Source organism: Silurus meridionalis, chromosome 10 (genome assembly GCF_014805685.1).
Source record: "Silurus meridionalis isolate SWU-2019-XX chromosome 10, ASM1480568v1, whole genome shotgun sequence".
Classification (NCBI taxonomy): domain Eukaryota; kingdom Metazoa; phylum Chordata; class Actinopteri; order Siluriformes; family Siluridae; genus Silurus; species Silurus meridionalis.
In genome coordinates this window covers 228,475-253,474 of record NC_060893.1, presented here as the reverse complement: position 1 = coordinate 253,474, position 25,000 = coordinate 228,475, and the positions used below count along the sequence as shown (strand labels likewise).

At 42.6% G+C, this 25,000-nt stretch overlaps 1 protein-coding gene across 1 annotated transcript in view; it reads left to right on the top strand.

Annotated features, from left to right (window-relative positions):
* Positions 1-1,143: 1,143 nt before the first annotated feature.
* Positions 1,144-25,000, top strand: part of LOC124392582 (ribonuclease inhibitor-like) — a 26,266-nt gene continuing 2,409 nt past the window's right edge. Inside the window, exons 1-3 of the mRNA XM_046859724.1 lie at positions 1,144-1,239; positions 3,356-3,365; positions 13,555-13,622. Of these exons, the coding sequence (XP_046715680.1) occupies positions 1,144-1,239; positions 3,356-3,365; positions 13,555-13,622 (174 nt within the window). The remainder of the gene's footprint in view (positions 1,240-3,355; positions 3,366-13,554; positions 13,623-25,000) is intronic.

Here is a 25,000-nt window from a genome sequence, read left to right as displayed (position 1 = left end):
TCCAGCGTTCGCGCTGGAAGCGTGGTGGGATTGTGCAGGATGAGCTGTGAAGGTTTAACCCGGCGTCATGGAGTGAAGGTGTTGGGTAAAGTGAGGGTAGAGGAGTGTGTTCTAGCAGTAGGAGATGTAGTGGGTGTTGTGTAATGCGAGGGTAGAGGAGTGTGTTCTCGCTGTAGGAGATGTAGTGGGTGTTGTGTAAAGTGAGGGTAGAGGAGTGTGTCTCGCTGTAGGAGATGTAGTAGGTGTTGGGTAAAGCGAGGGTAGGGGAGTGTGCTCTCGCTGTAGGAGATGTGGTCGGTCATAATAACATAGTGTCGGCTTCTAGGATGAACAACGCTGTTCTCTTTTTAAGCACGATTGAAAAGGCTAATGAAGTGATCCTAACAAAAATAAAACTCGATGACTCCCTGGTACCTGTTTTTCCACTCAGTAGCCTATCTAAAAAAAATCATCATCTCAAACGTCCCTCCTTTTGTAAAAGATGAAAGTTTGGCGAAAGAGTTGTCTTTTATTGGCAAATTGGTTTCCCCTATCAGGAGAATTGCTCTCGGGTGTAAATCGCCGCTTTTAAAACACATTGTGTCTTTCTGAAGACAGGTTTACATGGTTCTGAAGAACAATGCAGATATACTGGATTTTTAGCTGTGGAAAAATAGGCCACCTTGTACGTGCATGCCCTGAGACCCTGAATCAAAGCAACACCGATGCTGGGAATCATGAGCAGGCGAAGCCTGTCGAGGCCGGGTCTGACACCATCGGTGCTCGCGCCGTGGAGGAGCCCGCTAGAGCCACGGAGGAATCCGCTCGCGCCGCACCGCCCGGCTCTGAAACCGAGACAGACGATGACGAGACAGCGCCACTGACACGACAGCTAAACCTGCAGTAAAAGAGCCTGAAAACACAACTGGAGACATTTCTATTTCTACAGATGTTGCAATGAATATTGGTGAAATAGATAACAACTGTGAGACCGATCCAGAGACAGAACCAGTTTTCAAAGTCCCCACCAAAAGAAAACACCTCTGCTGCAGCAAAGCAAATAAACAAAAGAAAAAAGGGAAAGGTGAAGCTGAGAATCTGTCTGATAATAATGGTGCTTCATTAGACTATCCTTACTTACCATCACAAAATGAGTGTGAAAAGATGAATGTGAAGTACAATGCTGGGGAGATCAGCAATTTCTTGCTTGAGACTAAAGGTTTACCAGGTGTAGAGGTGGAGGATTATTTCTCTGATGGCGTAAGCTTTATAAATGATGTGAAAACGTTAATGAAAGCTGGACCCTTTTCAGATAAGGAAGTTTACCGGCTCAGGAAAATTGTGAGTAAACTCAAGAGACAAATGTTGAAATAGCCAATGCAATGGAAGAACTAGAAAGCGAAATAGAACACTCAATAAACACATCATCTGCCGGGAGTAAAGATCAGCTTAATATACTAAAATCTAAAAAAGCAGGTCTCGCTGATTTGTTGGGAATCAAAGCACAAGTGGCGCTAATTCACTCTCGTTAGAAGATAGTGTGGAGTGGAGTGTGTGTGTGGGGTGAGTGTAGAGGTGTGTGTGTGGGGTGAGTGTAGAGGAGTGTGTGTGTGGGGTGAGTGTAGAGAAGTGTGTGTGTGTGTGTGTGTGGGGTGAGTGTAGAGGAGTGTGTGTGTGGGGTGAGTGTAAGAGGAGTGTGTGTGTGTGTGAGTGTAAGAGGAGTGTGTGTGTGTGTGTGTGTGTGTGTGTGTGTGTGTGTGAGTGTAGAGGAGTGTGTGTGTGTGTGGCGAGTGTAGAGGAGTGTGTGTGTGTGGGGCAAGTTTAGAGGAGTGTGTGTGTGTGCGAGTGTAGAGGAGTGTGTGTGTGCGGGGTGAGATGGAAGAGCCTCTATTCAAAGTTCCAACAAAGAGGAAGAAACGAGGTAGAGGACAGGGGGAAAAACACGCCAAGAAAGAGTTAAAGGCAGATAAAGCTGAATCAGACAGTGATGATGGCATGTCTGATTCCGTGTTTAATCAGGAGTCTCAGGAGGAAGTACTAATTGTTTTGTATACTGCTGAAGATATAAACGAGTTTTTAAGAACCACCAAGTGGCAAAAGAATATTTCAGTTCAAGAGTAAACAATTACATACAAAAAAATACAGACCGTAAACAATCGATTTACGATGTCAAACATTTTAGAAGAGAGGGGTTCCTTCACAGAGCAGGAAATATTCCAGCTAAAGAAACTGATACAGTGGAACCCCGTTGTACGAGCAGAATTCGTTCTTGAAAATTGCTCGTGTGTCCATTTGCTCATACGTTCAAAATGATTTTCCCCATAAGAATGAATGTAAAAGTGATTTAATCCGTTCCGAGATCTCATTCGATCGCTTTTTTTCACTTAAAAAGTATTTGTAGCCTGTTTTAACAAACAAATACACCGCAAATTACTGTAATATAAACATAATTTAACACTTACTCATGTGGTAGTGGTTGATTGCGAGTGTGAGACGCACACAACGCTCGTAACCTCCTCGGTTTCCATGGTAATTCTATTTACTGCCACAGCACCATCACTGATTTTCTTGGGAGACTTTTTCAAGATTTCTAGTGAAATAAAAATATAAAACTAAAAAAGTTACTGTGGGAGAGCGTGTGAATACGGGAATAAGGAACGCCACAACAGGTCAGGTGCAAAGGCTTCACATCCACTTTTATTTGTTTTTTTTGTGTCGGTCTGCTTAGTGCCCCACGCAGCACGTCTCATGCAGCGCACACACACACACACACACACACACACACACACACACACATGGTCTCCTCCTTAAATGCACCCTCCGATCACTTGAAAAGAGAGAACAATCATTAGGTCACATTAACTTCAGGTGAGGCAATCCCTGCCTATCTGCTCCGGACACGCCCTCCATTCACAAACCGCCGCCGCCACGCCCCGCTGCCACAGTTACGTTTTGCTGCACTGAACAACGAGAGCGACCGACTGATACGTCATCAACTAAGCGACCCCTCTGCCGAAAACGGGAACCGGCAGCGTGGGTTTGCTCGTGCCTTCGAAATTTGCTTGTGAAACAGGGTCAAATTTTGCGAGGGAGTTTGCTCGTATCTCCGTTTGCTCGTACTATAGGTTGCTTGTACAACGGGTTTCACTGTAACACCATACACGCACACCCATGATTCAGTACCACTCACACTAATCATTACCGCAAAATGTTTACATGCCATTTTTGCACATCTTCCTGGATTGCTGCTATTTGTTCATTTGCACAATATTCTGTCTACATTTTTTGCTACTGTTCACTTTTTCTCGTTACGACAGGTTTACTGGCGGAGCTATTTTGTGTTTTGTGTATTGTCTTGTGTTGTCTTTTTGCACAGTTTGCACCAGGTTGCATACATGCACTTACTATTTCTTGGCCCTATGTTTTCTGTTTCTGTGATTATTATTGTATGTAGCATCAGGGTTCTGGAGAACGTTGTTTCAGTTCACTGTGTACTGCATCAGCTATATATGGTTAAAATGACGAAAAAAGCTTCTTGACTCTTGACTTGAACAAAGGTTAATAGGGAGAACTCTGAAGAAGATTGATAAAGTGTGCGGTGGGTTTTAATTTTGAAGTGTTTTTTAACATTTGTATGTTTTTATCTATATTTAATCCTAATGGAAGGAATCCAGTTTGCGAGTTTTAACATAAATTGAGAGAGAACACGTAAAGAGAGTGAAGCTATATGAGCTCATTAAACAGTAACGTGTTGATGTGGTCATGCTGCAGGAGACCCACAGTGATGTTAGTAACGCTGCTGACTGGGTGAAGGAGTGGGGCGGGTTGGTGATTTTAAGCCATAACTTAGTGGTGTCACTTAGTGGTGGTCCTGCTTTTTACTCGCAATTTCATTCCTGTTTCTTACACTGTAGAAGAAATTTTAAACAGGAGGCTTTTAAAAGTAAGTGTTTTTATGAGAATGAGGTTTTAGTGTTTATCTGTGTGGACACTCCCACCAGTGCAGTGGAGAGAATGAAGTTTTACACAAACTCAACAATGTTATTTTAAAATGCAGCACTGCAGAGTTTTTGGTTTTGGGAGAAGATTTTAATTGTACGTCAGAAAATACAGACAGAAACCATGCAGAACCTCATGTAGCTTCTCATAAGCGTCTGTGGGAGTTGGTGGAGACCCACGATCTTTGTGACATATGGAGAATTTTTAATAAAAAACAGAGGCAGTACACGTGAGCTCACTCCATAGACAACACGCTCTCCTTGGAGAGATGTGATGTGGTGGTCCCCTCCTGGAGTTCAGGGGTGAAGGGGAGATGAACTTCAGGACAGTGACGGCTTACAAAATTCAGGATTGTTGTTGATTTTAAGAGTATGGGCATCTGAAGATGTTTGAGGCTGTGTGGTGTTGTGAAGGAGCTCTTTGTTTCTTAAAAGAAAAAGAATTGTACTTTGCACCAGAGCTCAGCTAAACAATTATACCAACCCCCATCTTTTGACAACTGTCATTGTCTTGTTTTATTGATGTCTATTTAATGTTATTTATTTACATTTACATTTACATTTGCGGCATTTAGCAGATGCCCTTATCCAGAGCGACGTACAAAGGTGCTGTAATAATGAATAATGAATAAATCTACACTGGTACGCCAGATTACAAACTTAATATAAATATAACTCCAATTCTACAAACTTGGAAAGTGCTAATTTAAGTATTCCAGGAAGAGGTAGGTCTTCAGTCGTCACTTGAAGATAGTCAGGGACTCTGCTGTACGGACATCTGAGGGAAGTTCATTCCACCACCTCGGTGCCAGAACAGAGAAGAGCCTTGAAGTGTACTTACCTCTCATTCTAAAAGAAGGAGGTACCAGTCGAGCAGTGCTGGAGGATCTCAGACAGCGTGGTGCAGTGCGAGATGTGATGAGGTCACTGAGGTAAGATGGCGCTGGTCCATTTTTGGCCTTTTTGATTGATTGATTTTGGAAATGATTTTGGATCATTTGCAGTGGACGGATAGCGTTCAGGGGAAGACCTGCCAGCAGAGAGTTGCAGTAGTCGAGTCTTGAAATGACAAGAGACTGAACAAGCACCTGGGCAGCCTGTGTGGACAGAAATGGTCGAATCGTTTGGATGTTGTAGAGAAGAAATCGACAAGAACGAGCAGCATTAGCTACATGTGGAAAGAAGGACAGTTCATTGTCCATAGTTACCCCAAGGTTATGAGCAGTGGCTGAAGGGGAGAGCAGAGAGTCATGAAGTGTTATTTGTAGAGCTTGACCTGGAGATGAATCACCTGGGATGACCAGCAGTTCTGTTTTGCTGTGGTTGAGTTTTAGATCATGATGGTTAACAAAAGTGTCTTGTGGTTGACTGTGTCAAATGCTCCTGAAAGGTCCAGAAAGATAAGTACAGATGACAGCTCGGCTGATCGAGCAGCATTTAGTTTCTCAGAAACAGCCAAAAGGGCCGTCTCTGTGGAATGTGCCGCTTTGAACCCAGACTGGTTAGGATCATGGAGGTTGTTCTGTGAGAGATAGACAGACAGTTTGTTAAAAACAGTGCGTTCCAGAGATTTAGAAAGAAAGGAAAGGAGTGATACCGGTCTGTAGTTGTTGATGTCTGATGGATCTAGAGCAGGTTTCTTCAAGATGGGAATGACCCTTGCTTGCTTGAAGGTAGTTGGCACATGGCCAGATGTTAATGACCCATGGATGATTGTATAGATGAAGGGCAGGAGATCTTGTGTGATGGTCTGAAGCATAGTTGAAGGGATTGGATCCAGAGGACAGGTGGTGGGATTGCAAGATTGGATGACTTGCAGTATCTCATCTTCTGTTAAGGTTGAGAAGCTTGACAGAGACGTAGTGGATTGTCGGCTGTGTTGTGTAGTCGTTGTTGGGGAGGAAGTGAAGGTCTGGCAGATTTTCTTAATCTTCTCATCATAGAAGAAGGCAAAGTCATTAGCAGTTAGGGAGGATGGAGCAGGTACAGCAGGGGGGTTAAGTAGTGAAGAGAAGATGTTGTGGAGCTTACGAGGATCTTGTGCAGAGGCCTCAGGCTTTTCCTTGTAGAAGGCAGTTTTGGCAGAAGTCACCTCCAAAGAAAATTTTGTCGCGTTAGGCGCGTTAAGATGCAAGGTCTACATCGAGTTGTGATTTTTTCCACTTCCTCTCTGCAGATCTGAGCTCTCGTTGATTGCTGCGCAAAACTTCTGACAGCCACGGTGTGGGACAAGAGGTCTTCTTGGGTTTTGTAGTCAAGTAGTGTAGTGGGAAGCCAAGCCTGTGATAAAGTCAGCTTTCCTTACAGAAGACTGGCAATTCTAGAGCCCACCTACCACCACTGTTTGAGATTGAGACAACAGGGGAGGGTAGATGAGGTTAATAATAAGTTTAATTTATATAGCGCCTTTCCCAAGCTCAAGGACGCTTTACAAGGTACAATATTTCAATAAATCAAGACAGATGAAATATAATAAACATACATAAACAAACATATTTGTCGGACATTTGCCCAGGATGAAGGATCACATGCAGCTGCATGAGTTAATAACAGAGACAACACAGACACAAAAACATACAGGACAAGAGATGGAACACTACATAGTACATAAACATACACCACATTTCAGAAAAATTAAGGACTCCTAACACATATGCATTGACTGATAGTGGAGGTTGAAAAGGTGGGTCTTAAGCCTTGATTTAAATTCAGTCAAAGAGGTTACTGGCAATGTGACATCTGTTCATTTGGGGGGCTACCTACAGCTGCTACAGACATAGCACCTTCAATATAAGTGAGTAAGCCCTGCCCACAATTCACACCTCAAGTGAGACTGAAAATACCCTTGATTAATCACCTGACCAATCTAATAAGCACAGACCAACACTCTAGAATCAACTGAGTTAAATAAATATACAAAGTTAGAATCCTACCTTACCAGAAGAGAGTAGATTCACGATAGAGCTAAATCTTTTTTTTTTTATATTTGACTATTTATCTATTTATTTTACTTTCATTACCTGATACCATCCAGAACATAACGTGAATTATGCTGAGTTTTATGGTAAATAAAGGAGTGTAAAAGTAAAATAAGTCTATGATCAGGCTGGAGATACTGTTCTCACTGGTTCGGCTGAATGTGATCAGGCTGAAGGTGCCTCTATTGCTCCAGATGTCGGGGGGAGAACCCGAGGTAACAGAGGGGAAACAGTAATAGATGCTGTCAAAGCAGCTAAACGGGTGAGTGAAGAAGAAATAAATCCAGATTATGTGAGTGATGACACACTGTTTAAAACCTCCTGTTAAGAGAAAAAGGAATAAAGTAAAGATGAGGAATGAAAAGTTAAAACACTGGTCAGAAACACAAGCTAATGAATGTGAGAATGTTAAAAGTCCTGTTGAAGATTGTGACAGTGAAACTCTGGACAATAAGAGCAGAAGGAAGACATGTAGTTACTGTTCTTTTGATAAAGTCAAATCTTTTTTACAAAGATCAATAAAGATGAAGAATGTGCAGGTTACAGATTCTTTTCCTGATCACAAAATGTGTGTTGATTCTGTTGGGATGTTAATGAGAAGTGAGGGTGAAGAAAAGTTCACCGTTCAGGAAATATATAGATGAAGGAAAATTCCTGCTAAATGAAGATCAGAACTTCAGGCAGAGGATGGGGTTTGAAACAATGTAGTTTTCTCTGCCTTCACATGCTGAAATTTGTCTTGTGTGTGATCCTTCTCTCATTCTTCTGTATGAGTGTGCTGAGAATCGGCTCTCTTAATATAAATGCTGCACGGGATGCTTATAAGAGTACATTGTTATCTGAATTATGAAGACAGAAGAGAATTGATGTGATGTTTATTCAGGAGACGCACAGTGATGTTTTAAATGAAATGAATTGGAGGAAAGAAGGGGAAGGGGTGGTGGTGTGCTCTCACATCAGCTCTTCTAGAGGAGGAGTAGCTGTGCTTTCTGCTGCACATTTCACTCCTGTCTCTTCTGAGGTGAAGGTGAAATTGCTGCTAGACTCATTTTTGTAGGTGCACAGTTTGAAAAATGTAATGTGGGTTTATTAATGTATGTGCTCCTAATAATGCTAATGAGAGTTTGTTTTCTTCATGATCTTAATGGAATTTTGCAGAGTTGTAATTCAGATGAATGTGTTTTTAGGTGATGATTTTAATTGTACTGAGAATTGTGTATTAGATCGGAATCACGCTGAGCCCCATGTAGCTTCCAGCCGTGCCATGTGCACTTTGACTGAAACCCATAAACTGTGTGATATATGAAGATGTTTAAACAACAATGATAAACAATATACATGGTTACACATGCAAGAGAATTGTATTTCTTTGGCTAAATTAGATCGAATCTACTGTTTTAAACATCATTTTATTATTGTGAAGAGCTGTGGAATCAGTCCTTCTGGGGTTTCTGATCATGATATTGTTATTTGTAAAGTGTTTATATCAAATATAAGGTAAAGAGTTCCTATTGGCATTTTAATGTCTCTTTGTTGAGTGATGCAACGTTTAAAGGATGTTTCTTGCAGACCTGTTAGGCGTGAAGGCAAAAGGTGCATTGGTCAGGTCACGCTACCAAAGTTTAACACAAATGGATGCTCCATCCAAATTCTTTTTTCATTTTGGAAAGAAAGAATGGCAGAGTAGATCCATTGACTTATTGTGATCAGAGAACGGGCAGGAGCTTACAGTGCTGTCTGAAATAAGACAAAGGGCTGGAAGGTTCTGTATGGGAGTGAATATAAAGATGATGAGGAAATGTCTGCCAGTTTTTATCAAGGTTTACCGAAGCTTCCAAAAAAGTCAAAAGAGGCACTAGAGAAGCCTTTGTGTGCACAAGAGCTATGGAAGACATTGCAGATTATGGAGAGTGAAAAAGCTCCAGGACTTAATGGGCTCTCAATTGAGTTTTATAAAGCCGCTTGGGAGGTGTTGGGTAAGGATCTGAAAATCTTTGCTAAACTCTTGCAAATAGATGAAGGGAAGTGATGGGGACATCATACATCCTGACCAGATGTATTGTGTGCCTGGTAGGTCTGTTGGGTCTCCATTGATCAGGAAAAAGCTTTTGATAGGGTTGAGCACCAATATCTTTGGAACACACTTGATGTTCTTGGTTTTGGTCCAGGTTTTATTGGAGCAGTTAAAGTGTTCTATTAAGATGTTGAAAGTATGCTAAAAATTAATGGTGGTTTGTCCGCCGCTTTTAGTGTTAACATGGGCATCAGACAAGGTTGTGACTCTCTGGAACGCTTTACTCCTTAGCAATTGAACCATTATTAAACAAATGATGGTCTAATATAGAAGGCCTACTGTTACCTCATGTTAATCTACAACATCAGAGATCAGCTTATGCTGATGATGGAATGATGATGGTCAATGGGCAGAATGATATAAATACTCGAGTAAAAATCATTCAAGAGTTTGGAAATGTATCTGCTGCTAAAATAAATTGGAGTAAGAGTGATGCCTTAATTGTTGGAAAATGGGAGAAGGGGCCAGTGTTATTACCTGGTGGGTTAACTTGGAAAAAGGAGGTCTTAAATATCTAGGAGTGTTTATTGGAGATGCTGTCACACAAGAAAAGAACTGGTTTGGGCTGGTTGAAAAATAGAGGGCAGGTTAAAATAATGGAAGTGGATTCATCCACAAATTTTCTTTAGAGGACGTGTTTTAATAATGAACAATTTGGCTGCTTCAACATTGTGGCACAGATTGGTATGTGTAGACCCTCCTTCCGCTCTGCTTTCCAGATTACAAGCAACGCTGGTGGACTTTTTTTTGGGATCGGCTTCACTGGGTCCCTCAAAGCGTACTTTTCTTGCCTGTGGAAGAAGGAGGTCAAAGTCTGGTGCATCTGTTTAGTAGACTTGCAACTTTTCGCTTGCAGTTTATCCAGAGACTGTTAACTGGGCCTGAAGATCTAGTTTGGAGGAATGTGGCTCAGAACATATTACAGCAGATCGATGGACTTGGACTTGACAGTACTCTGGTATTTACGGATCACAAACAATTGAATTTCAAAGGACTTCCTTTTTTATCATGGACTATTTAAAATGTGGGACTTTTCAGTTTGATCAGGGTTTGTAAAACAGAGTCATTGTTTTGGTTGCTTGAGGAAGTTTTGGTTAAAGGAACTCACTTTGATTTATCAAATGAGTGTTTGACAGGTCTTTCATTAAGTCTTTGTGGCTCTGGTATGGTAAGTTAAGGAACGTAATTGATGTGGGGGCCTCAGTGATGTTGCACAGCCATTTTGCGTTGAGCAGACTGGTCCTGCAGTGGTATTCTACATGACTCTGAATGTCTTTTTTAAAGATGTTGATGATAAATGTTTTTATAAGAAAACTTATTGCTTTACAGAATGTTTTAGATTGTTGAAGTTTATTTTAAGATTTCAGGAAAACTTCCATTCAATTCAATTCAATTCATTTTATTTGTAGCGCTTTAACAATGAACATTGTCTCAAAGCAGCTTTACACAGATAATGTGGTGATTAAACAATGTTCTTTGTAAGTAAGTTTGTCCCTGATGAGCAACTGTGGCAAGGAAAACCCCGAGATGGCATAAGGAAGAAACCTTGAGAGGAACCAGATTCAAGAGGGAACCCATCCTCATCTGGGTTGCACCAAATGTCCATTTGAAGCAGATATACAAAGCGGGTACAGTGATGACGATCAGAAGCAACTGCACTGAGTCAGTGCAGACCGCCGACACCAACTACAGTCCAATCATTCTCAAAGCACCTGCTGGAATTACATGGAACCACCCAAGGTGTTGATGAGAGACCGTCCCAAGCTGCAGAAGTGTGAAGATCCAGGAGGGGAGAGGGGCAGGAACAGTGGTCACTGGAGCCTCAGGAGCATGTTTAACTCGACCGAGAGAGAGAGAGAGAGAGAGAGAGAGAGAGAGAGAGAGAGAGAGAGAGAGAGATGACGGGAAGAGAAGGATATGGATTATTATGTCTATTGGTGTATGAAAGTTAATGTCACTGAGCAGTTTGACCGGCAAGACTCGCTATGGCAGCAGAACTAAAAGGAGAACCAGAAGGTAACACAGACATGAGGGATCTCTGATAAGAGACGATCCATTTATCCATCCATCCATCCATCTGTCCATCAACCCATCCATCCGTCTGTCCACACATCCATCCACCATCCATTTATCCATCCATCCATCTGTCCATCAACCCATCCATCCGTCCATCCACACATCCATCCATCCATCTGTCCATCAACCCATCCATCCGTCTGTCCACACATCCATCCATCCACCCATCCATCCGTCCATCCACACATCCATCCACCATCCATTTATCCATCCATCCACCCATCCATCCGTCCATCCACACATCCATCCATCCATCCATCTGTCCATCAACCCATCCATCCGTCCATCCACACATCCATCCATCCATCCATCTGTCCATCAACCCATCCATCCGTCCATCCACACATCCATCCATCCATCCATCTGTCCATCAACCCATCCATCCGTCCATCCACACATCCATCCACCATCCATTTATCCATCCATCCATCCATCCATCCATCTGTCCATCAACCCATCCATCCGTCCATCCACACATCCATCCATCCATCTGTCCATCAACCCATCCATCCGTCCATCCACACATCCATCCACCATCCATTTATCCATCCATCCATCTGTCCATCAACCCATCCATCCGTCCATCCACACATCCATCCATCCACCCATCCATCCGTCCATCCACACATCCATCCATCCATCCATCCATCCATCCATCTGTCCATCAACCCATCCATCCGTCCATCCACACATCCATCCACCATCCATTTATCCATCCATCCATCTGTCCATCAACCCATCCATCCGTCCATCCACACATCCATCCACCATCCATTTATCCATCCATCCATCCATCTGTCCATCAACCCATCCATCCGTCCATCCACACATCCATCCATCCATCCACCCATCCATCCGTCCATCCACACATCCATCCATCCATCTGTCCATCAACCCATCCATCCGTCTGTCCACACATCCATCCATCCATCTGTCCATCAACCCATCCATCCGTCTGTCCACACATCCATCCACCATCCATTTATCCATCCATCCACCCATCCATCCGTCCATCCACACATCCATCCATCCATCCATCCATCCACCCATCCATCCGTCCATCCACACATCCATCCACCATCCATTTATCCATCCATCCATCTGTCCATCAACCCATCCATCCGTCCATCCACACATCCATCCATCCATCTGTCCATCAACCCATCCATCCGTCCATCCACACATCCATCCATCCACCCATCCATCCGTCCATCCACACATCCATCCATCCATCCATCTGTCCATCAACCCATCCATCCGTCCATCCACACATCCATCCATCCATCCATCCATCTGTCCATCAACCCATCCATCCGTCTGTCCACACATCCATCCATCCATCCACCCATCCATCCGTCCATCCACACATCCATCCATCCATCCATCCATCCATCTGTCCATCAACCCATCCATCCGTCCATCCACACATCCATCCATCCATCTGTCCATCAACCCATCCATCCGTCCATCCACACATCCATCCACCATCCATTTATCCATCCATCCATCTGTCCATCAACCCATCCATCCGTCCATCCACACATCCATCCATCCATCTGTCCATCAACCCATCCATCCGTCCATCCACACATCCATCCACCATCCATTTATCCATCCATCCATCTGTCCATCAACCCATCCATCCGTCCATCCACACATCCATCCACCATCCATTTATCCATCCATCCATCTGTCCATCAACCCATCCATCCGTCCATCCACACATCCATCCATCCATCTGTCCATCAACCCATCCATCCGTCCATCCACACATCCATCCACCATCCATTTATCCATCCATCCATCTGTCCATCAACCCATCCATCCGTCCATCCACACATCCATCCACCATCCATTTATCCATCCATCCATCTGTCCATCAACCCATCCATCCGTCCATCCACACATCCATCCACCATCCATTTATCCATCCATCCATCCATCCACCCATCCATCCGTCCATCCACACATCCATCCATCCATCTGTCCATCAACCCATCCATCCGTCCATCCACACATCCATCCACCATCCATTTATCCATCCATCCATCTGTCCATCAACCCATCCATCCGTCCATCCACACATCCATCCACCATCCATTTATCCATCCATCCATCTGTCCATCAACCCATCCATCCGTCCATCCACACATCCATCCATCCATCTGTCCATCAACCCATCCATCCGTCCATCCACACATCCATCCATCCATCTGTCCATCAACCCATCCATCCGTCCATCCACACATCCATCCATCCATCTGTCCATCAACCCATCCATCCGTCCATCCACACATCCATCCATCCATCCATCCACCCATCCATCCGTCCATCCACACATCCATCCACCATCCATTTATCCATCCATCCATCCATCCATCCATCCATCCATCCATCCATCTGTCCATCAACCCATCCATCCGTCCATCCACACATCCATCCACACCAGGAGGAGGCTCAGGAGTGAAGTGTCTCTCTGCTGTACTGGAGAATCCTCACTGTAAACTGGAGATACTGTTCTGACTCGTCGTTCTTGCTGATTAGACCCACCACGGTCGTGTCATCGGCAAAATTAATGATATGATTTGAGCTGTGCGTTGGTGCACAGTCGTGAGTCAGCAGAGTGAACAGCAGTGGACTGAGCACACAGCCCTGAGGGGCTCCCGTGCTCAGTGTGGTGGTGCTGGAGATGCTGTTCCCGATCCGGACTGACTGAGGTCTCCCAGTCAGGAAGTCCAGGATCCAGTTGCAGAGAGAGGTGTTCAGGCCCAGAAGGTTCAACTTCTCGATCAGGTGCTGAGGAATGATTGTGTTGAATGCTGAGCTGAAATCAATGTCAATCAATCGTTGTCTTGAGGCACGTGGGAACAATGTTGCTGCTCAGGGAGATGTTGAAGATGTCAGTGAAGACATCTGCTAGTTGTTCTGGATAAAATGGTGGAAACTGAAGGAGGAAGAGTGTAGTGTGTGGTTCAGGGAAGAGGTCAGACAGGGGCTCGGTGGTGGTGAAGAGGTGTTGGGTGATTGGAAAACTACTGCAAGAGTGATGAGGGAGGCAGCTAGAAAAGTTCTTGATGTGACATCTGGAAATAGAAAGGAAGACAAATGATGGTGGTGGAATGAGGAAGTGCAGAAGAGCATAAGGAGAAAGAGGTTGGCAAAACAGAAGTGGGATAGACATGAGAAAAGTAGGCAGGAGTACAAGGAGATGCGACAGCAGGTAAAGAGGGATGTGGTGAAATCCAAGGGAAAGGCATATGAGGAGCTGTAGGTGAGATTGGACACTAAGGCAGGAGAAAAGAATTTATACTGATTTTCAAGGCAGAGGAACCGAGCTGGGAAGGATGTGTTGCAAGTTAGAGCAATAAAGGATGGAAAGGGAAATGTGTTGAGTAGTGAGGAGAAGGTGGAGGGAGTATTTTGAGCAGCGATGAATGAGGAAAATCAGAGAGAGAGAGAAGGTTGGATGATGTGGAGTTGGTAAAGCAGGATGTAGATAAGATTAGTAAGGAGGAAGTAAGAGCAGCAATTAAGAGGATGAAGAGTTGAAAGTCGGTTGGACCAGATGACATACCTGTAGAAGCATGGAGATGTTTAGGAGAGATGGCGGTGGAGTTTTTAACCAGATTGTTTAACAAGATTCTGGAAGGTGGGAGGATGCCTGAGGAATGGAGAAGGAGTGTGCTGGTACCGATCTTTAAGCATAAGGGAGATGTGCAGACCTGCAGTAACTACAGGGGAATTAAGTTGATCAGTCACACCATGAAGAGTAGTGGAAGCCAGGCTGAGAGAAGAGGTGACCATCTGTGAGCAAAAGTATGGTTTCATGCCGAGGAAGAGCACCACAGATGCCTTATTTGCTTTGAGGATGTTGATGGAGAAGGACAGAAAAAATTGCATTGTGTATTTGTGGATTTAGAGAAAGCGTACGACAGAGTGCCAAGAGACGAGCTGTGGTACTGTATGAGGAAGTCAGGTGTGTCAGAGAAGTATGTGAGGGTGGGGCAGGACATGTATGAGGACAGTGTGACAGCAGTGAAGTGTGCAGTAGGAACGACAGACTGGTTCAGGGTGAAGGTTGGATTCACCTGCCACGCCCCCCTCGGCAGCAGTGACTGGCATGGCAGGTGAATCCCTTACAGCTACCGAGGGGGGCGTGGCAGGGGGATCCCTGACACCAATGAAACTGCTGCCTCGTTATGCCATGCCGGCCTTGACTGCCGACAGCTGTGACTTGTTAAGGAATAAACTATATAAACTCATGTTTTCGGGTCACAGGCTGTCGGTTCTTGAAGGTCATGCTGGTGATTGCCTGGATTCAGCTGGTTCTGTCTCCTGACGCCGTCCCCGAGAGGATTACTCTTTGCTGTTGGACGTTTACTTTTGTTTCCGGACTTTACTTTCGTTGTTGATTACTCGTCCAGAGCGGATATTCTTTGTTTGTTTCTCTCCTCGGCTTATGTGAGTGTTTTTTGGTTGAACTGTTAATTAACTATGATTGAGTTACTTGGTCTAATGTTATGGGGCTCAGTTTTTTTGGCTTGAAGTTTGTAAAACTGGGAAAAACCCAGGAAAAATCCATAAATTAGCCTCTTCATTGTTTAAGCTGCGGGGTTCAAAGCGTGTGGAAAAAAGTAGCGGCTTATAGTCCAGATAATACGGTATATGCTCCTAATAATGCTAATGAGAGAGTTTGTTTTCTTCATGATCTTAATGGAATTTTGCAGAGTTGTAATTCAGATGAATGTGTTTTTAGGTGGTGATTTTAATTGTAATGAGAATTGTGTATTAGATCAGAATCACGCTGAGCCCCATGTAGCTTCCAGCCGTGCCATGTGCACTTTGACTGAAACTCATAAACTGTGTGATATATGGAGACATTTAAACAACAATGATAAACAGTATACATGGTTGCACACTTGAGAGAATGTTATTTCTTTGGCTAGATTAGATCGACTCTACTGTTTTAAACATAATTTTAATATTGTGAAGAGCTGTGTAATTAGTCCTTCTGGGGTTTCTGATCATGATATTGTTATTTGTGTTTATATCAAATATAAGGTAAAGAGTTCCTATTGGCATTTTAATGTCTCTTTGTTGAGTGATGCAAAGTTTAAAGACGTTTTTGTTTTATTTTGGAATTGAAATAAAAGAAAAAGAGTTTTATAAATGTAAAACAATGGTGGGATGATGGAAAAGTTGAAATTAAGTTATTATGTCAACAGTATACTTTCAATGTCTCTAAAAATATTACACAAAAAAAGAAAGAACTTGTAGAGGTGCAAACAGTTTTGGAGTCTACTGGAGAACAAAATAGTGTTGATGTGCTCAAGTACAAAAGGATGTTTCTTGCAGACCTTTTAGGCATGAAGGCAAAAGGTGCATTGGTCAGGTCATGCTACCAAAACTGAACACAAATGGATGCCCCCAGTGTTGAGAAATGTTACTTTTAAAAGTAATGCGTTTCAATATTGAGTTACTCCCCAAAAAAGTAACTAATTACATTACTTAGTTACTTTTTATGGAAAGTAATGCGTTATATTACTTTTGCGTTACTTGTATCTTTTTCACGCCTTACAGGTGTAACAGGTGTAATCTAGATAATTGCCATTAAGAAATAAGTTATATTAGGGCAAAAGACACATGTGGGCTGCACACCGGTGATGTGGAGGGAGAACATACCTTTCGCTGTCATCTCATAAAACATCGTACAATTCCGTAAATATGACCTCGTCCTCATCTGCATCATTCTCTACTTCATCATCAGGTTGAAACATTCTGAACGCTTTTACAAAGTTTGCGCTATTATCAGTGACCGTGGCAGTTTATCTTCCCACAAAGAGCAAATGAGCTGTGAATTTGCTCTCTCTCTCTGCTGTGATGGCATCGTACATGTGTCTCCCACAGAAAACTTTTATTCTGAGCAGTCCATAGATCTGCAGTGGTGGAAAGTCGGCGAAAGTTTTCTATATTTCTGTCTTCATTTCCATATATGCAACATTGCACACACACACACACACACACACACACACAAACACACATCTGTAGTGCTGTGCTTTGCATGCAGATATTTTATTTTTTATTTTTGAAGTGGTATTTTTTGCAGTTGACAAGAGCTTTTCACCAACACATAATCTACACTTAACCATAATTCCTTTCTCCTTTTCCTTGACTATTTCAAAATAATAAGAATCTTCCAAGAATCTTAAGAACTTCCATCACAGTAATGTAATGCCCTGGTTTGCCATCTCCGCTTCTGACCAGCTTCTGTTGGAAGTATGTTGCACGTATGAGTGCGTGATTCTACGTGACTACGTTCATTTTAATTCAGTATTTATTTTTTTTATGCAAAATAATTTAACTGAAAAGTAACTCACATTACTTTTTTTAAAAAGTAACTCAGATATTAATGTGTAAATTTATAAAGTAACGCGCTACTTTACTCGTTACTCCAGAAAAGTCATATTATTACGTAACGCACGTTACTTGTAACGCGTTACCCCCAACACTGGATGCCCCATCCAAATTCTTTTTTCATTTGGAAAGAAATAATGGCAGAGTAGATACATTCACTCATTGTGATCAGAGAACGGGCAGGAGCTTACAGTGCTGTCTGAAATAAGACAACGGGCTGGAAGGTTCTAGAAGGATCTGTATGGGAGTGAATATAAAGATGATGAGGAAATGTCTGCAAGTTTTCATCAAGGTTTACCGAAGCTTCCAAAAAAGTCAAAGGAGGCACTAAAGAAGCCTTTGTGTGCACAAGAGCTATGGAAGCCATTGCAGATTATGGAGAGTGGAAAAGGTCCAGGACTTGATGGGCTCTCAATTGAGTTTCATAAAGCCTTTTGGGAGGTGTTGGGTGAGGATCTCTTGGATGTTCTCATTGAGAGCATAGCTGAGCTGTGATTACTCTACTACCCAAGAAAGGTGACCTTCAAGAAATTAAGAACTGGAGACCAGTGAGCCTGTTGTGCTCCGATCTGAAAATTTTCTAAAACTCTGGCAAATAGATTAAGGAAGTGATGGGGACATCATACATCCTGACCAGATGTATTGTGTGCCTGTAGGTCTGTTGGTCTCCATTGATCAGGAAAAGCTTTTGATAGGGTTGAGCACCAATATCTTTGGAAACTTGATGTTCTTGGTTTTGGCCCAGGTTTTATTGGAGCAGTAAAGTGTTCTATTAAGATTGAAAGTATGCTAAAATCAATGGTGGGATGATGGAAAAGTTGAAATTAAGTTATTATGTCAACAGTATACTTTCAATGTCTCTAAAAATATTACACAAAAAAAGAAAGAACTTGTAGAGGTGCAAACAGTTTTGGAGTCTACTGGAGAACAAAATAGTGTTGATGTGCTCAAGTACAAAAGGATGTTTCTTGCAGACCTTTTAGGCATGAAGGCAAAAGGTGCATTGGTCAGGTCATGCTACCAAAACTGAACACAAATGGATGCCCCCAGTGTTGAGAAATGTTACTTTTAAAAGTAATGCGTTTCAATATTGAGTTACTCCCCAAAAAAGTAACTAATTACATTACTTAGTTACTTTTTATGGAAAGTAATGTTATATTACTTTGCGTTACTTGTATCTTTTTCACGCCTTACAGGTGTAACAGGTGTAATCTAGATAATTGCCATTAAGAAATAAGTTATATTAGGGCAAAAGACACATGTGGGCTGCACACCGGTGATGTGGAGGGAGAACATACCTTTCGCTGTCATCTCATAAAACATCGTACAATTCCGTAAATATGACCTCGTCCTCATCTGCATCATTCTCTACTTCATCATCAGGTTGAAACATTCTGAACGCTTTTACAAAGTTTGCGCTATTATCAGTGACCGTGGCAGTTTATCTTCCCACAAAGAGCAAATGAGCTGTGAATTTGCTCTCTCTCTGCTGTGATGGCATCGTACATGTGTCTCCCACAGAAAACTTTTATTCTGAGCAGTCCATAGATCTGCAGTGGTGGAAAGTCGGCGAAAGTTTTCTATATTTCTGTCTTCATTTCCATATATGCAACATTGCACACACACACACACACACACACAAACACACATCTGTAGTGCTGTGCTTTGCATGCAGATATTTTATTTTTTATTTTTGAAGTGGTATTTTTTGCAGTTGACAAGAGCTTTTCACCAACACATAATCTACACTTAACCATAATTCCTTTCTCCTTTTCCTTGACTATTTCAAAATAATAAGAATCTTCCAAGAATCTTAAGAACTTCCATCACAGTAATGTAATGCCCTGGTTTGCCATCTCCGCTTCTGACCAGCTTCTGTTGGAAGTATGTTGCACGTATGAGTGCGTGATTCTACGTGACTACGTTCATTTTAATTCAGTATTTATTTTTTTTATGCAAAATAATTTAACTGAAAAGTAACTCACATTACTTTTTTTAAAAAGTAACTCAGATATTAATGTGTAAATTTATAAAGTAACGCGCTACTTTACTCGTTACTCCAGAAAAGTCATATTATTACGTAACGCATGCGTTACTTGTAACGCGTTACCCCCAACACTGGATGCCCCATCCAAATTCTTTTTTCATTTGGAAAGAAATAATGGCAGAGTAGATACATTCACTCATTGTGATCAGAGAACGGGCAGGAGCTTACAGTGCTGTCTGAAATAAGACAACGGGCTGGAAGGTTCTAGAAGGATCTGTATGGGAGTGAATATAAAGATGATGAGGAAATGTCTGCAAGTTTTCATCAAGGTTTACCGAAGCTTCCAAAAAAGTCAAAGGAGGCACTAAAGAAGCCTTTGTGTGCACAAGAGCTATGGAAGCCATTGCAGATTATGGAGAGTGGAAAAGGTCCAGGACTTGATGGGCTCTCAATTGAGTTTCATAAAGCCTTTTGGGAGGTGTTGGGTGAAGATCTCTTGGATGTTCTCAATGAGAGCATAGCTGAGGGGTTTTTACCAGTGAGCTGTAGGAGAGCTGTGATTACTCTCCTACCCAAGAAAGGTGACCTTCAGGAAATTAGAACTGGAGACCAGTGAGCCTGTTGTGCTCCGATCTGAAAATATTTTCTAAAACTCTGGCAAATAGATTAAGGAAGTGATGGGGACATCATACATCCTGACCAGATGTATTGTGTGCCTGTAGGTCTGTTGGTCTCCATTGATCAGGAAAAGCTTTTGATAGGGTTGAGCACCAATATCTTTGGAAACTTGATGTTCTTGGTTTTGGCCCAGGTTTTATTGGAGCAGTAAAGTGTTCTATTAAGATTGAAAGTATGCTAAAATCAATGGTGGTTTGTCTGCCTTTTAGTTAACATGGGCATCAGACAAGGTTGTGACTCTCTGGAACGCTTTACTCCTTAGCAATTGAACCATTATTAAACAAATGATGGTCTAATATAGAAGACCTACTGTTACCTCATGTTAATCTGCAACATCAGAGATCAGCTTATGATGATGGAATGATGATGAATAAGAATGATATGAATACTGAGTAAAATCATTCAAGAGTTTGGAAAATCTGCTGCTAAAATAAATTGGAGTAAGAGTGATGCCTTAATTGTTGGAAAATGGGAGAAGGCACCACAGTTATTACCTGGTGGGTTAACTTGGAAAAAGGAGGTCTTAAATATCTAGGAGTGTTTATTGGAGATGCTGTCACACAAGAAAGAACTGGTTTGGGCTGGTTGAAAATAGAGGGTAGGTTAAAATAATGGAAGTGGATTCATCCACATTTTCTTTAGAGGACGTGTTTTAATAATGAACAATTTGGCTGCTTCAATATTGTGGCACAGATTGGTGTGTGTAGACCTCCTTCCGTCTGCTTTCAGATTACAAGCAACGCTGGACTTGGGATCTTCACTGGGTCCCTCAAAGCGTACTTTTCTTGCCTGGAAGAAGGAGGTCAAGGTCTGGTGCATCTGTTTAGTAGACTTGCAACTTTTCACTTGCAGTTTATCCAGAGACTGTTAACTGGGCCTGAAGATCTAGTTTGGAGGAAAGTGGCTCAGAACATATTACAGAGGATCGATGGACTTGGACTACAGAACTCTATTTACGGATCACAAACAATTGAATTTCAAAGGACTTCCTTCTTTTTATCATGGACTATTTAAAATGTGGGGACTTTCAGTTTGATAGGTTTGTAAAAGTCATTGTTTTGGTTACTTGAGGAAGTTTTGGTTAAGGAACTCACTTTGACTTATCAAATGAGTGTTTACAGGTCTTTCATTAAGACTTTGTGGCTCTGGTATGGTAAAGTTAAGGAACGTAATTGATGTGCTGGGTCATTTATGATGCCTGCTGCCATTTTGCGGTCAGACTGTCCTATGACTGAATTTTTGAGAGAGAGAGAGAGAGAGAGAGAGAGAGAGAGAGAGAGAGAGAGAGAGAGAGAGAGAGAGAGAGAGAGAGAGAGAGAGAGAGAGAGAGAGAGAGAGAGAGAGAGAGAGAGAGAGAGAGAGAGAGAGAGAGAGAGAGAGAGAGAGAGAGAGAGAGAGAGAGAGAGAGAGAGAGAGAGAGAGAGAGAGAGAGAGAGAGAGAGAGAGAGAGAGAGAGAGAGAGAGAGAGAGAGAGAGAGAGAGAGAGAGAGAGAGAGAGAGAGAGAGAGAGAGAGAGAGAGAGAGAGAGAGAGAGAGAGAGAGAGAGAGAGAGAGAGAGAGAGAGAGAGAGAGAGAGAGAGAGAGAGAGAGAGAGAGAGAGAGAGAGAGAGAGAGAGAGAGAGAGAGAGAGAGAGAGAGAGAGAGAGAGAGAGAGAGAGAGAGAGAGAGAGAGAGAGAGAGAGAGAGAGAGAGAGAGAGAGAGAGAGAGAGAGAGAGAGAGAGAGAGAGAGAGAGAGAGAGAGAGAGAGAGAGAGAGAGAGAGAGAGAGAGAGAGAGAGAGAGAGAGAGAGAGAGAGAGAGAGAGAGAGAGAGAGAGAGAGAGAGAGAGAGAGAGAGAGAGAGAGAGAGAGAGAGAGAGAGAGAGAGAGAGAGAGAGAGAGAGAGAGAGAGAGAGAGAGAGAGAGAGAGAGAGAGAGAGAGAGAGAGAGAGAGAGAGAGAGAGAGAGAGAGAGAGAGAGAGAGAGAGAGAGAGAGAGAGAGAGAGAGAGAGAGAGAGAGAGAGAGAGAGAGAGAGAGAGAGAGAGAGAGAGAGAGAGAGAGAGAGAGAGAGAGAGAGAGAGAGAGAGAGAGAGAGAGAGAGAGAGAGAGAGAGAGAGAGAGAGAGAGAGAGAGAGAGAGAGAGAGAGAGAGAGAGAGAGAGAGAGAGAGAGAGAGAGAGAGAGAGAGAGAGAGAGAGAGAGAGAGAGAGAGAGAGAGAGAGAGAGAGAGAGAGAGAGAGAGAGAGAGAGAGAGAGAGAGAGAGAGAGAGAGAGAGAGAGAGAGAGAGAGAGAGAGAGAGAGAGAGAGAGAGAGAGAGAGAGAGAGAGAGAGAGAGAGAGAGAGAGAGAGAGAGAGAGAGAGAGAGAGAGAGAGAGAGAGAGAGAGAGAGAGAGAGAGAGAGAGAGAGAGAGAGAGAGAGAGAGAGAGAGAGAGAGAGAGAGAGAGAGAGAGAGAGAGAGAGAGAGAGAGAGAGAGAGAGAGAGAGAGAGAGAGAGAGAGAGAGAGAGAGAGAGAGAGAGAGAGAGAGAGAGAGAGAGAGAGAGAGAGAGAGAGAGAGAGAGAGAGAGAGAGAGAGAGAGAGAGAGAGAGAGAGAGAGAGAGAGAGAGAGAGAGAGAGAGAGAGAGAGAGAGAGAGAGAGAGAGAGAGAGAGAGAGAGAGAGAGAGAGAGAGAGAGAGAGAGAGAGAGAGAGAGAGAGAGAGAGAGAGAGAGAGAGAGAGAGAGAGAGAGAGAGAGAGAGAGAGAGAGAGAGAGAGAGAGAGAGAGAGAGAGAGAGAGAGAGAGAGAGAGAGAGAGAGAGAGAGAGAGATGACAAGAGAAGGATATGGATTATTAAGTGTCTCATTGGTGTATGAAAGAATGTCACTGAGCAGTTTGACTCAAGACTCGCTATGGCAGAACTGGTGGAGAACCAGAAGGTAACACAGACATTAGATCTCTAAGAGCACCCACACACCACATCAACAAACCATGAAGTGTGAGGACGACAGCATACAAATATCCAGTTCACCAAACACTCCATATCCATGATCCCTCCAGATCTGCTTTCCTAAGATCACTGATCAAAGACTTGACTAAATAAATAAGTTTTCAACCACTTGAATGAGAGACTGTGTCCGAGTAACACTGGTTGGAAGGTTGTTCCACAACTGTGGGTTTATGAGATCTCCCCTTAGTCTATTATTTGAGGAACCAACAAATAGCCAGCACCTTTGCAAGTAGGCTGGAGGATCATACTGGTACAGAAGTTCACCAGATAGTGTGGTGCGAGACCGTTAAGTGCATCGTCACAGTAGTATTTTATAAACAGTGTGAGATAATTGGAGCAGTGGATGATTAAAACAGGGGTGATCATATCTCCTAGATCTAGTGAGGACTTGCTGCTGCATTCTGAACTAACTGATTTATTTCTGCACTTACCCAACACCAGACAGTAAACACTCCAAGTGCACAGTTACTTCAATCTGTAACAAAAGCAACTAGTTTTTCTGCATCCTGTAACGACACATTTCTAATTTAGCAATATTTCTAAGGAAAGAAGCTGATCCTCATATTATCACGTGAGACTCAGGAAAGACTGTCAATAATCACATCTTTTGACAGCCACATGTTGAAACAGAAACACCATCCAGGGATGCATAATCGGAAAGTTTGCTTCTAGCTGCATGTGTGTCCTAGTAAAAGTATTCTGTCTTATCTGAGTTGAGCAGAAGAAAGTTATTCATCCAGTCTAATGTCCTTTACTCCCTCACATTGTTAAGCTGATCTCGCCATCTGGCTTTGTTGAAATATACAGCTGTGTCATCAGCATAGCAATGGAAGGAATCCATGTTTATGAATGATTTCACAGAGGCAGCATATATGAGAAAAGGGCCTAAGACAGATCCTTGAGGAACACCAAACTTTACCTCATAGAGTGTGGAGAACTCACCATTTACATCAACAACTGATAGCGATCATAAATAAGACTGAGCCAGAGAACTTTTTATTCCTACAACGTTCAAGTCTAGAAGTTATAGTGTGATCAATGGTGTCAAAAGCTGCAAGGTCAAAACAAGTAGAGACAAACCTGATCAGACCAATAACAGGTCATTTACCACCTTAACTAGCTCCCTGTGCTATGATAAACCTCTCCACTGCATTTTAGGATTGAGATTTTGTCAAAAGCAGAGAATAAAATGCAGTTGATTAATTTTATTATTGGAGAAATAAAACCTGTAATAGTGAGACTGAAGCAGAGCTTTTAGGTTCAGCATCAATGTTCTGAGGAGGAACTTTTTACTTTTAGTTTTTTACTTTTGATTGTTAGTTTAAATTAGTGTTAATTGACCACACGCACACACACACACTGCATTAAAGAAACAGACTTGTTCTTGTCACTGAAAAAAACGTTTCAATATTCAGTTTATTTATCTGAATTCTCTCATTTACACAATCTATTGTTTATATTTCTGCTATCATCCATCCATTCATCCACACATCCATCCATCCATCCATCCATCCATCCACACATCCATCCATCCGTCCACACACTCCAAAACACACAGAATGTGTAGAAACTGAGAGAGTGAAGTGTGTGTCATTGTGTATCTGCAGGTTGTGTGATTGTGGAGTATCAGATGAAGGCTGTGCTGCTCTCGCTTCAGCTCTGAGATCAAACCCCTCACACCTGAGAGAACTGGATCTGACTGGGAATAAAGTAGGAGACTCAGGAGTGAATTGTCTCTCTGCTGTACTGGAGAATCCTCACTGTAAACTGGAGTCTCTGACGTAAGATCATCTCTCTGAGAGTCACATGACCTGCTCCTCAGTAACACACATTCTCTAATAGTGAGACT